General features: G+C 39.5%; 1 protein-coding gene across 1 annotated transcript in view; it reads right to left on the bottom strand.

The window, feature by feature from the left end:
- Positions 1–640: 640 nt before the first annotated feature.
- Positions 641–18,200, bottom strand: part of cckbrb (cholecystokinin B receptor b) — a 77,588-nt gene continuing 60,028 nt past the window's right edge. The window contains exons 2-5 of the mRNA XM_067409992.1: positions 14,607–14,855; positions 11,177–11,438; positions 9,292–9,419; positions 641–1,170 (exon numbers count right to left, since the gene is read on the bottom strand). Of these exons, the coding sequence (XP_067266093.1) occupies positions 641–1,170; positions 9,292–9,419; positions 11,177–11,438; positions 14,607–14,855 (1,169 nt within the window). The remainder of the gene's footprint in view (positions 1,171–9,291; positions 9,420–11,176; positions 11,439–14,606; positions 14,856–18,200) is intronic.

Here is an 18,200-nt window from a genome sequence, read left to right as displayed (position 1 = left end):
AACAGCTCCAGAAACTCTGCTTCCTGCTGAGATCATGGTCTAACTGACTCTAACAATAGCCTTTTTGACATTATCATTATCACGATAAGGCCAACCAATGGGCTTCTTCTCATCTTGAAGAACCACTGTCAGGCTTGCATCTGATCCAAACCTCTCCTCAGCAAACTCTAAGCCACATACATCAAACGCTGATTTATAGTGGTTGTATAAGTAAATGTTTTTCTGGGGTTCTGCTACACCAAAATGACATCCTAATTCAGTCAAAAAGAAATGTTAAGTCATTTAGTCTTTCATTTGCATTCTTAAAGAGTGAGAGTAACAGACCTTCAACAGAAGAGGATGAGGTTGACGTAACCTCTCCTACCGAGTTGTTTTAGGTCAGCTTGTGGGACGCCACCTAAAGTATCTACATTTATACAAGTCTATAGTGAATATGTAACAACATGAGCAATCATGGATCATAAAACAATGACCGACGATGATTTAGCACTAGGTATGCTTGGTTGCAAGTAGGCGATAAACAATGTAAGGGTGTTCATTTGAATACAGCTATTTCCTGTTACCATAGTGTGAACCTTGACAATATGTCAGCATCTACTCCAATTCTCCTCCATCTTTCCCAGCCTTGGTCCTCTGAGAATCAGCATGGTCCCATTGTGCTGACAGTGGTGTAGTTGAATTTAGACATGGACACTCCGGTGGCAGTGACCTCATCGTCACCTTCCCTGAAGCCTCTTCTACGGCAGGGCCAGCAGCAGCAAGAGAAAGTGGTGAGAAGTGCCTTTCGAAAACGCTTGTTCATAAAGCAGTAGATGATGGGGTTGACGCAGGCAGATGTGTAGGACAGCAGGTGGATGAATGAGATGGGGGCTCCAGAGAGAGCCTTGTGGGCCGAAGGAAGGTCGAACGCTTTCCAGGTGTTAACGGAGTACAGGGGCATCCAGCAGATGAAGAACATGGCCACGATGACGATGAGCATACGGATCACTCGCTTCTTTGCCATCAGTTTAGCCTCGGAGGTGTTGCTGCGGGGTCGGTCTACCTTTGCGGAGCCAGTTGGGGTGAGGGCTGACATCTCCATGGAGTTGGGCCTCTTGGACACCTGGATGTAGCAGCCATCTCCATCATCGGTGCTACATAAGACAGTGCCGCTGATACCATTTTTCATTCCTAGAGAGGAAACATTGCATTTTTCTTAAAAAGAAGCTCTGAAAGAGTACTCAGATGAACACACATCAAGAGGATGTTTACATTTTGAAGAAGATTTGCATGCCCTGTATTTACTGTAGTTCGTGCAAGGTGGCAGCAAAAGAAAAGTGTTAAAGTTTTAGGTAAGTTCAAGTATTAGGCTTTATGTATTTACTTACTTAATTGTAAATTAAATGCTGCATTGGGGGATTCCTAATTCAGTATGCAGATAAACAAAAACAAAAAAAATCTGAATTTATGTAAATAATAATAGTGTGGTCTTTGTTGGTTTAATTTTTTTTTTTCAATGAATGCATAATAAAAATTTAGATTAATTGGATAATTTCAATTTGAATCAATCTCAAAATATAACATTTATGAAGACTGACTTTATTGATAAAATGTCATTTCAATTTAGTCACTATGTTAAGCAGTTTGAGTAAATTAATTGTAGAAATTTGTGGAGAAAATATTAATACAAATACACTTTCAAACCCTATAATAATGAATCAAATCACTCATGATCAAATGAACTGTTATTTTAAGACAAAACAACTCACAAATCAGTCTCAAACATGGCCATTTCTCAATATGCTTTCTTGTCTGTACTTGTGTTCTTGTGAAACATTATCAGTCACTACCCAAGTACTATTCCAATTCAAAGTTCACATCTAGGCAAGGCAAGGCAATGTTATTTGTATAGCACATTTCATACACAATGGTAATTCAAAGTTATTTACATAAAGAATAAAACAGAGAATTTTGCTATTTGGATGGATGAGCTAGGAAGTCTTAGGGAGTTTTTGTTATTGTTGTTGTTGTTGTCCGTCAGAGTGGATCTAAACAGATCTTCACCCGACAGGACCGCTACCTGTTAAGGCACTTCAAACTGATAAACAAAGTTTCAATCTCCCCTTTTGCCAAGACACCTCAAACTGCACAGCCCTAATCCCCATTCCGGAGATATCTTATCTATGCAACGCAGTTCAAATTTCCCCTTTGGAAATTTCCCCCTTTGGAAAGTGTCCTGGCTGTAATCCAGAGATATCTTAACCATGCACCACAGCTCAAATTTCCCCATGGTTTGTCCCCTTATCCAAATTTACCAAATTTTAACCTAATCACATATGCTTACTTCCTTATTCTCCCAGCTCTTTCAACCAGACAGCAACATTTAAAATGCATTAAAAGTCAGAAATAACAGATGATACAGTACATAAAAGATATAAAATACATTCAAAATGAAATAAAAACAGCAAAAGGAATTAAAAGAATAAAAAGATAATACGTATAAAATAAAATGCAAACATGTGGCTACTGTTGGAGCACACCTGATCTCTTCTGGAAGCTGGTTCCAGCTGCGGCTGGCATAACAGCTAAAAGCAGACTCTCCTTGCTTTGAGTGAACCCTTGGTATTTCTAAATGACTTGATCCTGATGATCTGAGCGAGCTGTTAGGTTTATATTCTATGAGCATATCTGCAATATATTGAGGTCCTAGGCCATTGAGTGATTTATAAACAAGCAACAGTACTTTAATCTCAATTATAAATGCAACTGGAAGCCAGTGCAAGGACATGAGGACTGGTGTGATGTGTTAATGCTGGTGATGAAAGCATGAACAAGTTTCTCCAAGTCTTGACTGGAGACAAAGCATCTAATTCTTGCAATATTTTTGAGATGATAATATGCTGATTTAGTTACTGTCTTTACATGGCTACTGAAACTCAGGTCTCTTCCCTGGCTGCGGAAGCACGCATGGTGGTTTCTTCCCCCAGAGTGGAGGCACCGACGCTTCACTTATCCAGCTCCGAGGAGATGGATATAGCGAACGCCAGGGCTGGAGAGGAGGACTCGCCATCCTCGTCTCCAGCTTATGAGGAGCTTTTAGAAGTGCTGACTCAGGCAGTGGCAAAACTGAAAATCGAATGGCCAGAAGAAAGACCAGAAGCGCGTACAAAGAGTAAATTAGATGAGCGCTTTCTCCCCGCCCGATCTCAGCCTCAGCCCCGGGGATTACCATTTTTCCACGACCTCCACACTGAGGTGTCAAGGTTGTGGCAGAGACCAGCACAGTTCCGTGTTCACAATCCAGAGTCTACACCCTATAGTAATATAGTAGGAGGTAGAGAACACGGTTATGGGGCGATGCCTCAGGTCGAAGAGACGCTCGCGAGCTATCTCTCAACTGAGTCAGCATCATCCCTAAAATCCCCGACTTTGCCCACCAGACCCCTGCGTACAACATCAGCGTTGGTGGGCAGGGCTTACACCTCAGCAGGTCAGGCAGCCGCTAGCCTGCATACTATGTCTATTCTCCAGGCGTATCAAGCTGACCTGCTGGGGGAGATAGATGAGAGTGGCGAGGCAACTTGGGCCTTGGGCCACCAAGGAGACGGCAAAATCCATCGGCCTGTCTATGGCAGCCCTGGTGGGCACGGAGAGACATTTGTGGCTCAATCTATCTGATATTAAAGAAAGAGATAAGTCAGTTCTCTTGGATGCACCTGTCTCCTCCCGGGGCCTCTTCAGTGACTCTGTTACATCGGTCGTAGAGAGGTTCCAGGAGGCAAAACGTCAGTTGGCCGCATTCCAAAAGTTTCTGCCTCGCCGCTCTGCCAAAGTTGCTGAGCGGGAGCAGCCTCAGCCATCTACCAGCTCCTCAACAGCACAGGGGCACAACAAAAACAAAGCGTTGCCACCCGTGCTCCCCCAAAAAGATGTTGGGGACCGGGGAGGGCGACGCAAGTGAAGCCTTCCAAGGGTAAGACAGATCTGTGGACTGTCATTATCGCAAGGAAGGCTTCGAAGAAGTCTCCCCAGCAAGCAGTCAGGGTTTTACAGCCGTTACTTCATAGTTCCGAAGAAGGATGGAGGGTTGCGTCCTATTCTAGATTTACGCATGTTAAATCGCTCAGTACAAAAGCTCAAGTTCAAGATGCTTACACTCAGACAGATCACCAGATCCGAGGATTGGTTTGTGACAATAGATCTGAAAGACGCTTACTTTCATGTGTCAATCCATCCTTCACATTGGAAGTTCCTCAGGTTCGCTTTCGGGGGCGAAGCTTACCAATACAAGGTTCTTCCGTTCGGCCTATCCCTTTCAGCCCACGAAGTGCGTGGATGCAGCACTGGCTCTGCTGAGACTCCAGGGCATCCGCGTGCTGAATTATATCGACGACTGGTTGATTGTAGCTCAATCAGAGCAACAGGCAGTTCAACATCAAGATGTAGTTCTGTCACACATGAGAAGGTTAGGGTTGAGGCTCAATGCCAAGAAGAGTGTGGTAGGGGTAAGGGTAGTTTGGAATTCCACTACGATGCAGGCACGTCTGTCTCCTGCCTGGGTGAATTCCATTCTCTCAACCATGAAAGGGGTGAAATTAGGCCAGTCACTCACTGTAAAACAGTTTCAGAAACTGTTAGGTCTGATGGCAGCTGCTTCCAATGTGATACCTTTTGGTCTGCTGCACATGAGACCGTTACAGTGGTGGCTCAGAACCTTTTTCCATTTTCTCCGAGGGGAAATCCTTTTCGCACTATCAAGGTCACGCGGCGATGCCTTTGTGCCTTGGCGGTGTGGAAGAAACCCTGATTTCTGTCCCAGGGTCCTGTGTTGGGAGCTCCTTGTCGTCGCAAAATGCTAACGACAGATGCGTCTCAAACAGGCTGGGGGGCGATCATGAGTGGTCGCTCAGCTCAGGGTCTTTGGGGGGACCATCATCGTTCTTGGCATATAAATCAGCTGGAGATGATGGCAGTATTTCGAGCACTCAAATACTTCCTCCCAGACCTAAGGGGCCATCATGTGTTAGTTCGTACAGGCAACATGTCGGTGGTCTCCTATATCAACCATCGGGGGGTCTGAGGTCTCGCCAGCTGTGCAAGTTATCCCATCAAATCCTCCTAAGGTCCCAGGGGAAGTTTCTCTCTCTGAGAGCAGCTTATATCCCGGGACATCAAAATGTGGGGGCAGACATCCTGTCGAGGCAGGCTCATAGAATCCGGTCTCTCAACCTAGGTTGTAGAGACCATTCTCCACTCCAGAGCTCCGACAACGAGAAAACTTTATGCTTATAAGTGGAAGCTGTTTGCTACTTAGTGTAGCCGATTTCAGGTGGATCTGTTCCACTCCTCCATGTGTCATGTACTGCAGTTTCTCCAAGAAAAATTCTCAGATGGTTTAACTCCTTCTACATTGAAGGTATATATTGCAGTGATTTCCGCTTATAACACAAAAATAGAAGGTGTTTCTGTGGGTAGAAACCCTTTAGTTATACGTTTTCTCTGTGGTACTCAGAGGCTGAGGCCTGTAGTACGCACAAAGACTCTGTCCTGGGACCTAGCCATTGTGCTAGAAGGGTTAGCTGCGGCTCCCTTTGAACCATTAGAGGAAGTGTCTGAGAAGTTCCTCACGTTAAAAACCATATTTCTTCTGGCCATAACATCGCTTAAAAGAATTGGAGACTTACAAGCACTATCGGTTGCTCCTTCATGCCTAGATTTTGCACCTGGAATGGTCAAAGCTTTTCTACATCCTAGACCTGGGTACATTCCCAAGGTTCCTATAAATGTCCCAGGGCCTATTGTGCTGCAGTCCTTCTGTCCTCCACCTTTTGCAAATTTGGATCAGGAAAAACTAAATCTGCTCTGCCCAGTGAGGGCTTTAGATGCTTACCTCCACAGAGCTGCCCTGTGGCGAAAGACTGAACAGCTATTTGTATGTGACGGATCTCCTAACAAAGGAGGTCCGGCGTCCAAGCAGAGAATGAGTAAGTGGGTGGTCGAGGCCATTTCGCTTGCTTATGAGTCCTCCGGGCAGCCTTCTCCTTTGGCTGTCCGGGCGCATTCTACCAGGGGTATGGCTGCCTCAAAGGCTTTGATGTCGGGGGTTCCCCTCAATGATATATGTGATGCTGCTGGGTGGTCGACTCAGCACACATTTATTAGGTTTTATAACCTTCATTTGGGCTCCACTCCAGGGTCCTCAGTACTGTCGTCCTGAAGAGATAACAGACAGGCAGTTGGTCTTATGGCCTAGTTGGGATAGCGTTCCCAAAGCGCTTACACAGCGTTGATGTTCCCATGAAAGGGAACGTCTCGGGTTACATCTGTAACCCTGGTTCCCTGAATAAGGGAACGAGACGCTGCATAGCTTACCCATACTCCCTGCACGCCTGTGAGCGTCTGCTTCATCCTTAATCCAGAAGCTGGCATTCTTTGTTCTCAGGGGTGCTTTAAAAGACAGATGCAGAAAAGTTTGTGCCTACTGTAGGATGCAAATCATGGGTTTGGAAACATTTTGTATTTCTGAAAGCATATGGGCAGGCAAAGAAATCCCACGTTATTTGTAAACTTTGCCAGTTCCAGTGGAAATACTCGGGAAATACTACAAACTATTTTTACTATAAATACTACATTTATTTATTAAAAAAAAATTTTAATTTAGTTATTTTGTTGTTGTAAATGTCCCAATTGGGATAGAGGGTGTGTAATAAAAAATAAAAAAAAAAATTAAAAAGAGATTAATAAAAAAGTTAATGTTATCAATTTTGTTTGTGGTTGTGAGTTAATAAAAATATAACTCATTGTATAAACCTGGCACATAATATCTAAATATCGATCGATATAGCCCTGAATCAAATTCAATCGTAATCGTATCGTGGAATTTTTTGAGGTATCGGCAAATATCGTATCGCTGTCTGACAGAATCGATATCATATCGTATCATGATTAACTGTCCGATTTACACCCCTAGAGATAACATCTCTGGTTACTGAACCTAACCTTGGGTAACCTCGGTACAGCTGATGCTGACACATTGGGCAAACACATTTGTCCTCATTAGAATATTGAAGCCTGATCTGCTTAGCACCATTGCATTGCAATGGCCAATGGCGCTCAACCACGTAAAAAAAAAAAAAAAAAAACGGGGCATGGTGCCCTTTATAACGCGGTGCAGAGTGGCATTATCTCTGAATCTTTCGGCTGAATACTAAGACCTGAGCAAAGAAAACACGTCACGAACGCAATGTCTCGTTCCCTTCTCAGGGAATCAAGGTTGCGTTCAGTAACCGGAGACGTTCCCTTTTGAGATGGTCTTTCGACGTTACATACAGCCGATGCTGAAGCATTGGGTATGTGTACTGTCATGCTGTTTTATTGCAAATGGTGCTCGGCTAATGTGGAGACATAACAATTCAGTGTAACATAAGCAGAAAAAGTACATATGCCGCCTGGGTGGGATATTCCTTTATAATGATAATTCAGCTAAGCCCGGCCTATCATTGCGGAGTTCGTTAGGAGTTTTTATGCACAAGCCAAAAGAAATCAATTGAAGTTGAATCAATTGAATCAATTGAAATGTTGACAAAACAATTTATTATGCAATTATTTAGGGTTCAACCATCTTGCACCAAGTAAAAAATGTTATCACCAAATCGCTCTTCCTTATTGACTGCCCATCAAAACTACTATGGAAAGCTGATATAGCAGCCACATATACTTTGAGTGTAGAGGGTGTGCGGCCATCATCTAAGTGTTCTTAGAAAGGACAAAACAAATTAGATCAACACCCTTTGAGTCGCATCAGTCAGTGAAAACCTTCCATTTATGTGCATAGAGGCGTCTGGTGGATGGGGCTTTGGCCTCATAAATCATTTTAATCACCTGCTGGGACAATGAGACTGAAGCTGGGGAACTCCGTTGAGTGGCCAGATGTGCAAGTCCCACAACCTCAGGTTGGGGTGCCAGATTGAACTGTTCTTTTGAGATAGGAAGTCCTTCCTCAGAGGAATAGGCCTTGGGGGGTCCGACAGCATTTCGGGAAGGTCTGGGAACCAGGGCTGAGTGGGCCATTTTGGTGCAACTAGCAAAATCGACTCCTTCTCTTGTCTGTTTCTGCACAGCACCTGATGCAGGATGTTCACCGGAGGGAAAGCATACTTGTGCATTCTCTACCAAGGCTATAAAAACTCTTGAGTGCCTGGTGGACTGCCTTGAGCTCTAGGAAGTTTATCTCAAGGAAATCAACCAGTCCCCAGGTTGAACGAGCGATAGATTTGCGTTCCTTGACAGGTACAAGCTCCACGGACCGAAGGCTCTGGCTGCAGGGCAGGGCTTTTGGGCTGACTCATTCCGCGGTCTAGAAAAAGAGTGCTGAGAGGATGAGGAGTGCAGATGCCTCAAACTCTAGGAGTTTGAGTTTTGAAAAGTATTTTGTAGCCTATATATGACCAATTTTGTAAGGTAAGATTTTGCTCCAACTTTGATCTAACTCACTTGCCCGTAACTTTGTAGTAATCCTGAAGACCTTGATTAGCTTGTTCAGGTGTGTTTTATTAGGGTTGGAGCAAAACTCTGCAGAAAAAAAGGACCTAGAGGGCCACAGTTAAGAATGCCCGCCTTAAGGAATTGTTAAGTGGAATCAGAATTGTTACATTCCTTATGATTCTCAACCCTTGTGTATTTTATTAAATAATAACTTTCATAAGAACCCACAGCAGGTTGCATTTCGACTTTCTTGAGTTCCCTCCTTTTGCACAAATTGGTACCAATAAAAATGGAAAGGAAATGACATTTTGCTAATTCAATTGAAAACATCTTAATGGGTAGATAGGTGACACAGCACCAAAGAGTTTGAATGCTAGATTACTGCAGCCCAGGGGAAATGGGGGCATATTTATAACATTAATAGAATGTGATTTAGTCAGAACAGCGGAATTCAGGATAGGACATAATCAAAGCACTCCAGCGGATATTAACATCTAAGGCCTCCATCAATGAGCAATTTCAAGGAAATATTCAAGTTTATATTGCCTGTTCTTTTCTTTCTTATTTTAGGGGCAGTTACGGAAATTTTGAACAGCTGTAATTATCTTTTTGAAAGTCATATAGGTCACATTTCATTACTTAGGAAATTGAGTCTCATTCATAAACAGATGGCCACGACTGTACACACAGACAATTAAATCCTCAGGGCAGGTCATGCAATATGTTCACAGCAACTAGCACAGTTAATACCTTTTGGGATGGTTTGGGGCTTACTAAAACATGACACTAAATCAGACTGCAATGTGTTATTGCCTTCATAGGTCTCACCGCATTGTCCCTTCTTCTGTTCCAATTCGAACTGTATTCCACGGTAGAGTTCTCGAGATATGAGCCCGTAAGCAATGATCATCACTACTCCAGGGATGAAGAACAGAACAAACAGCAACAGGATGCACCTGAAACAAAGAGAAACCTTTTGAAACTCCCCATCATTACACAAGCTTGCTTGTATATTTCCCCAAGGATGGCCACTTGTGGTCTGATTTAATGAAAAATGTTTCACCTGTATAATTCAAAGCATTCTGTTAATTCTACCACAGATTTATTCAATCTGATTTTAATTATGAATGAATTTACATATTATAATTATGAATAAATTTACATATTAATAATTTAACATCAGAAGCTCATAGCCATGCATTCGCATATCTTGAAGGGGACATATTTGCGATGTGCCTAACAACATATTCCTGTGATAAAATCCCTGTAATGCCCAGCCTATCCTAGCTTATTATTTAACAGAATATTCAGAAAGAATGTATAAAGTGTACAAGTAGACTCTGAGGGAGAAAGAGAATACTGTTCTAATCCCTTGCTGTCTATGTAGCAACAGCTGTCATATAACATGAATGTGCCACAAGAGGCATCCAGCTGATGTTTAAGATAAAAAATACAGTAAGAACCATAACATTGTAAAATAATAATACAATCTAAAATTTTTGAAATATTGTAAAATGTTATTTACATGTATTTCTGTGATGCAAAGATGAATTTTCAGCATCATTACTCCAGTCTTCAGTATCACATGAGTATCCTCCAGAAATCTCATATGCCAATTTGCAGCTCAAAAAAACATTTCAAATTATTAATGTTGAAAACAGCTGTGCTGATTAATATTTTTGTATTAACAATTGATACATTTTATTTTCAAGATTCTTTGATGAATAAAAAAGCTCAAAAGAACAGCATTTATTTGAAAAAAAAAATAAATAAAAAATAAAATATTTTGTAAAATTAATAATGCAATTTATTTATTTATTTAATAAAAGTATTGCATAATCAATAAAAGTATTTAAAAATAAAATCTTACTAACTGTCACGATCACCGTCGGCCCCTGTCAAGTTTCGGACTACATTTCCCATCATCCCCCCTGCCGGTCACATGCTCACACTCCTCTCCAATCATCATTTGCCACATCCACCCTTGCACACCACACTGATCACCACACCCAGCTGCAGCTCATTTACAGGACTATAAAGGACTGTCACATACACCACCTCACCACGAAGTCTTGATTACCTTGTGTGTCATTTCCAAGCGTTTATATCCTGTTTACCTGTTCCTGTCTGTTACCCGTTCTTGACCCGTTGCTGCCTGTCCTGACCCTTGCCTGTTATACTGTTCTGTGAATGATATCCGCCTGTCCTGACCATTGCCTGTTTCCTGATTACGATTCTGCCTGTCCCTTGCTGTTCTCGTCTGATCCTGATTGACCCTGCCTGTATGACTACGACATTCTTAATAAAGCTGCAAATGGATCATACCATGAGTCCGCATTCGTTACACTAACCCCAAACCTGTGTAACCTCTATGGCCCCAGCAAAAAAATGCTTCAAAATATAGTTTGTTGGCAGCCTGAAACTGTCAGAGCTGTGGTGTAGTGGTTTGTTCATGTGCTCTGGACTTAAGTTGGATTTGATTCTGACTTGCGACCTGTCCTGATCCCACTCAAGTGTCTCATGCATGAAGGCTATGATATGTTTGAGCGACCAATAGAAGATGAGGGGAGTGTTAATAAAAACGAACGATTTTCATTGTTGACAAGAGTTCGGCACACTACAAGTCTTGTGTATTTTAAATGTATTTAGCCCAGTGCAAAGCATTGCCCCACATCCATACACCATAAGTGCATTACTCTACACGAGCACTTACCACGCTTGCTCCACTTCGCTCTTTGGCCAGTCATGGCGGCACATGTGAGCTGTGACGTTGTTGGATTTGGTGAACTTCATCAGGGTGCTGAAGATGGGATAGGGTGTCATAATAAGGAAGGACAGAACCCAGGTGGAAGCGATGACTTTGTAGGCGTGGGATCGGGTCTGCCATGCCCGTGACTTCAGCGGATTGCAAATGGCACTGTACCTCTCAATGGCTATAGCCACCAGACTAAAGGTAGATATGCAGACAGAAATTCCTGTGATAAAGCAGAAGAATGTCATTTTTACATAAAAAGAAACTGGTACATTTACAATGTGTACAATTGCACAAACTAGAATCAAAAGCTCAAAGACTGTATCTAAATAGTTCATCCACCAAGTTTTCTGATTCAGTTGCTCCTATCGCTATATGTATTCACTGCACGTCTGTTATTTTTTCCGAAAGCTTGACGCCTTGCAAAATTGAAAGCAACAAATCCTTAATACATTCTCCTAAAAAATACAAAGCGTGAAACACATTACAAAATGGCTTTCTTGTTGGTGAACGCTGTAAAGCAAGATTTCTGAACCGACCCTCATGTTTGAGGAATTACTGTCCTGATGCCCCAAGAGCTTTGATCTGATCTCGCCCTCCGCACCAGAGCTCAGAGCAGGGAAATTGTTCTTTGCTTTACAAATCGCCTTTCTTTTCCGCCTCCTTAAAAAACAAACAGTGGGAGGGAGGTTGTGGTTGGCACAGCGTGTTGGATGTGCTGCCCTGTCGCATTTCGACACTGGGTGGGCCTCGGGCCACTCGCACACACTCAAGCAAATAAGATCTGCTCTCTTCTGAACTATGTCAACTCCAGGGCCACCACCAGATAGTGACCATAATGCTGAAGAAAAACATCCTTTAGAAACGCAATCTGATCTCAAGTACAAAACATGACAGTGTAATTGTTTTCAAGCCACCATACCTGATTTGAATTTTTTTTTTTTTTTTGTGAATTTGTGCCTGTGACTTTTGTGCAAATGTGCTACAATATACAGTAGTCTTAAGTTTTTTTTTTTTTTTTTTTTTTTCTTCAATCCATTTGTGTTAAATCTGATCTTGGCATTGTATCGGTTGTTATTGGATGAGCATTGACTTTAATTTAGGGAGGTAGTGATCCATGAAAAAGTGCAGATCAAGCTGGGTGTATTCATACGGTGAATGTAATTTGGAACAACATTCCACTCAACCAATCAGATTTGAGGGACAAGTTTAACGTTTATGTCAAGTTTAGGCTTGCATGTCAACAAAAAAAAAATCGGCACACTGCCACTGCTGCTCTCAAAATGTATTAAAAAGACAACGTTTCGACCAAAAAGATCTTCGTCAGATCAGGTAAACAGTAAAAGTTTAGGCTTGCAACCAGGGTTAGATGCTTCTACGTCAATGTTGATATTCTTCTACAATACGTTATGGGTATGATTAGGTTTAGGGGTAGGAATAGGGCTAAATCTAAATTTTCAGACAGGAATGTTGTTCCAGGATCAACAAAATATGTTGATACAGGAACATGTCTTACTTGGCAAAATCACGGTCTACATCAGTGGCCAATTTCTCAAAGCGTGAGTTAGTGCCAAAATCTGACATCCTGGTAAATGTATTTCAAATAAACAGCAGTCTCATGTATAAATTTGACTAGCATTATATATATTGGTTCACAAGTATATCTTTACAGGATGTGCTGTATACACAATACCGTGAAACAGTTTTATTCTAGCTTTATGCATTCTTTTTGTATCAGCACTTGAATTTGGGCAAATTTCAAAAAGCTGAGAAAATTTATTTATTTATTTATTTATTTTTTAAAGACTGCAACATGCATAAGCAATGCTTTTGTTGTTTGTTTCTGCTTCTTTGTTGACTGTGTTTTAATCTGGACATTCTTGGCTCTTTCCGAAGATGTGTAATAGCACTCCCTACCATATAACAGTGAAAACAAGACTTTGTTGCAATGTTATATATACGTACCCTAGTAATAACTATACATTATGCATAATTACATGCATCTAACCCTGAACCAAACTCTAATCCTAACCCTAACCCTATAGTAAGTACATGTTGTTAAATATCACTAAAGTATTTAATGTATAATTACACTGTAATAAGGACACTTTGAAATAAAGTGCAACCACACTTTGTTTTAAAAAGTAATTGTGATGTGGTTGATTGGCTCATGAATATTAATTAGATCATGGATATTAGATATGCACACAATTCATTTGAAATGTCTTTTGACTGTTTTGATATATAATTGACATTAACTGTTGTTTTGGCCATCAGGTCTGTAGCAGAGTATTGCTTATACAGCTACAAACAACTTGCTCAGTTTACTTTGTTAATATTAAATACTACAACACAGTATTTTTGTCACAGATTAATTTAATTGTGCACACTTAAATTTGTAAAATAAAAGGTACTTTTTACCATTTTTACCAATGTTACAATTTGTGTTGCACTACATGAATCATTAGCGTTAACTGATCATGGACAGAGAAGTTTCCCTCATGGTTTGCATGGGACTAAATGGGCAGATTCAATGTTGAAATTAAGTGTTATCTTATGGTTTTTGATCAAGATGAAAAGGGGAAAGTTGATAGTGTTTACTATTCTGTTATGTTGGCACTTTGGGGATTAGTGAAGAGCTTGTGTTTAAACTATACTGTATGTTGCTTTACTTGTTATACAACTTACTGTGTAAATGATGGAGCAATGCCATCATAATTTCTTGGACTTTACCATACTTTATAATGTAGTTTAAAAAATACACTTAGCAAATTAGCATGTGTTATTGCTGGCTAGTTGTGAAGGGATTCGAGAGGGATTATTATTATTATTATTATTTTTTTTTTTAAAGATTTAATTTGACATCTAATTTTTATTGGGCTTTACTCAGTTCATTTAGATTTCTGCTTTCTGTGTTTTAGTTAAGTTTACATGGTTATTTTTCCCCCATATGTGGAACCAATTGAATTATGTTCAGCCAAAGAGTTATGTTTTTGAGTGTCCAAAATAATAATCAATAATTCTTAATCATTGAGGGTGGACAGCATTGGCTACTTTACTACACAATGCATCAATTCAGTTATAATGCTTTTTTCCATCATTTGATTATCATATGATGAATTACTGCTGCCACGACTGAGGGAACATGTATTCAAACAATATTCAAAAAAAATCAAAGAATGTGTGTTTGCACAGAAAATAATGACTTAATTTAAATGTTCATGCCACCGCAAGCATTTCAATGCTGATTGCATCTGGATAGACTAAACTGAAAAGTTAAATAAAAAAGGAATATCAGTTCTGCAGTCATAAAGTTCTGCAGATTTAGGGAATAGTGCTTGAAGCTTGTGATATTTACCAGTGTACGTGAAGAAATGACAGTCCATCTTACCCATAAGATAGGCCACAATCTTGCACATGGCAGCTCCAAAGATGAAATCCTCCAGCAGGTTGGGAATAAGAGTGAAGGGCATGCAGACAACAGCCATCATAAGATCACTAATGGCCAGGGAGAGCAGGAATGAGTTGGTCACGGTCCGCATTCGCTTATTCACCACTAAAACCACAATGATGAGCAGATTACCAAACACGCTCAGCAGGAATATGAGAGAGTATAGCAGTATGCGCAGTGAATCCATTTCTGAAAGACAAAGATCAAATAACAGATCGACATATTAAAAGACAGATCCATGTTTTTGAAATAACAAAATATCAACAACACTTAGCCTATAAAGCCTACTCTAATATATTTGATAACCAAATTTCTATAATTATACTTGTTTAGCAAGTAAAAGTCCTTTTTTAGTATAAATGCCCCCTTCAGGTTGCGGTATACGTGTCTTTTTGCCGTGAAGTCTTTACTGATCTTTATAAACTAAACATAAGAATAACGTTTATACTGTTAGTAATATTTTAAGATGAGCATTTACTGGACTGAAGCAAGATTTTCTTTAGATTTATTTGATTATCCATACATCTTTGTTGTTGTTGTTAAATGTTAAAATGTGAGAATCAAATATGATAGATTAGGTTTTTGGTTTTCTTACAATTACCATTGTATTGCTTTGCATTTAATGTTTTTGTCCACCAAAATAAAAACTACAGAGCTTTGATCATAAAACTAAGCATGTGCATATCATATTTCTAAGTCATATTGTTTGGAGATATAGAGTGACAACTGATACTTGAATTGTATGTAAGTACTGTGTTATACTGCTACCAAAATCTTATTGATTTACATTGCAAGCTATCAGAATTTCATTTTACTTTGTGGAGATATAAATACCAGCAACTGCACCAAATTGCATATTTTTGCTCAGTTTGGGCCTAGTAAAATTGATTTAATAAAATTGTTCAATGCCATGATATGGGAAGATGGCTCATGGGGTATTTAACTGATCACATTTAAATATCACTATATTTTTATATATGCCATAACTTTGCACATATGTTTAATTACTGAAATGGTTTAAAATGTCGTACTTAATGAAACTCTCCCTTGATTCTTTTTGGGTTTACTTTCCACACTGTCAGCAATTTAAACTAAACTATACAGGTACACTCTAAAACATGCTGGGTTAAAAAACAGACCAGGTTGGGTTGAAAATGGACAACTCAGCGATTGGGCTGTTTTAACCAAGCAATTGGGTTAAATGTTTGCCCAACATGCTGGGCAGTTTTATTTAACTCAACTATTGTTATAAACTACTGTATTGCTTGCTTGAAATGAACCCAATATGTTGGAAATTAAAATGTATTCATATATTTAATAATTGAACACTCAATAAAATAGTGAATAATAATTAAACAATAAACATTTATTAAATTGCTTATTAATAAATGTTCACCTTTTGTTTATTATTATTGTTGCCTCTAGTAATTATGTGTCTGATGTTTAATTTCAAACCTATTTCAGGTTAATTTTAAGCCAGCCATATAGTAATTTTTAAACAATAGTTGGGTTAAATAAAACTTCCCGGCATGTTGGGCAAACATTTAACCCAACAGTTGGGTTAAAACCACCCAATCGAAGGGTTTGTGCATTTTCAACCCAACTTGGGCTGTTTTTAACCCAACATTTTTTAGAGTGTTTATTTATACATAATTACTAGTATGTGATTATTTCTAAATTGTGCACAGAGGAATGGAATACATGACCTAAGAAAAACTAAAAAACTTTAACAATTCAAGGATCATTGTGACATGTTAGTTAGAGTTTATAATTTGCAAGCAATTTTAGTCCTTAAAACCTTAGGAGTGTGTTAGCAAGTTATTCAATCTGCAAATCTGCAATGTGCTATCAGGTTTTCTTGCTGACTTCAGATAATATTTAGAACTGATGTGCTGGTAATGGGGGAAAAATCCAGCCATCATCAAATAACATCATCAAACACTTTTTTTTTTTTTCCCAGACATGGCTGATGGATTGTCTTTTTTAGCTGATCTCTGTGCATAAATCACAATTTTTACAGAGAGAATCATTCTTCCTGACACAGGCCATCATTTTATTTAAGCAATGAGTTGGAAACTTGATATCTGTAACTGAAATGATGATGTGTAATTGGAAAGTTTATCATTCAGAGGGAATTGCTGTGATTAATGGAGAAAAAAATGCAGAATTACTGCAAAACAGACTATGAATCATAACTCTGCAGAAACCTCATAATCTTCCAATAAATTAATTTAATAGCATCATAAACATGGAGCCCTTTATAAGCCACTTCATATTTATAGTTTGAATGGAAAGTTTCAGAGTATTAATACCCTATAAATGATATTGACTCTAAAACTCTGCAGAGACTTTAATATATTTTAACCCAGCAACCAGATACATTTTGCACAAATGTTTCATAACTTCAAGATATATTATGCAAATACTAGATTGTATGCATCAGAATGATCAGAATCTACAGACCTGACATGGACTTTAATTTCCTCTGAGTTTAATAAAGACATGATACTTCATGCAAGACAAGATAAAATCATTGTAATGCCACAAAATAAATAAATAAAAAGAAACAGCAAAAAGATTAATGATCAGAAAAGTAGATATGTTATTGTATTTTATATGATATTTCAAATAATAAATAATAAAACCAAAAATAATTACTTGTTTATTTGGACAGGGGGAAAAAAAGGAAAATTCAGTGATATAACCAAAGAATCAGGGTACAGTACCAAATATAGAATTGTAAGAATCAGTCATTGAAAACCATATAAATACGCCACTATTCTAAATATGAGCATGTACCCCTTAAAGTCTATAGTGGTTCCCTTTCGATACTTCACTCGTACTGCGTATGGGGAAAGGTCTCCTTTTTCCCCGTTACTGAAGCCTTTTTCTAGCCTGACGTGGTCATACTCAATTCTAGTCAGAATATGAGTCTGATACTGCTCCATTGGGCTTTGATTATGGGGGCGTATTTCAACCAATCCAGGAAAGACCTCAATTGGATAGACCTACAACCAATCAGAGCTACAGAGTAAGTGACGTATGTTGAGCGACGCATAGTTGTCAACAGAACTCTTCTCAGCGACCATCGGGGCCAGCTGATAAATCAAACTTTTGCCGAATCCCGTAGGAAGGACGGCAAAGACATCTTTCCCATCGACAAATGACTTGATCGCGGTCCTCTGTTCCTCTTTTAAAATTAATGCGCTGTCGATATCTTCTATAACAGACGCGATGACGGAATCTACACATCTCAGTTCTTCAACAGCCATCATTGTTGTAAACTAATTGATCTTTTGCAAAGACTCGTCCCCCTTAGTTACTGTTGCTTTGTCCGACAAGCCATGGCGCTGTCACGCCACACAGAGTGGAAAATACATTGCGGAGCAAAGAAACTGACAACACATCGACAGACGAGGCAGAGCAGGTTACTTATGATATTAACCAAAGTCCCAGCTTTCAAACTGTGTAGTTATTAAAAAAATTTAAACAATAAAAACCGTTTTGTGGCTCTTTAATGTGTTGTGACCATGA

This window comes from Chanodichthys erythropterus, chromosome 14 (genome assembly GCF_024489055.1).
Source record: "Chanodichthys erythropterus isolate Z2021 chromosome 14, ASM2448905v1, whole genome shotgun sequence".
Classification (NCBI taxonomy): Eukaryota; Metazoa; Chordata; class Actinopteri; order Cypriniformes; family Xenocyprididae; genus Chanodichthys; species Chanodichthys erythropterus.
The sequence above is the reverse complement of the archived record's forward strand: the minus strand, read 5'-3'. Positions and strand labels throughout refer to the sequence as shown.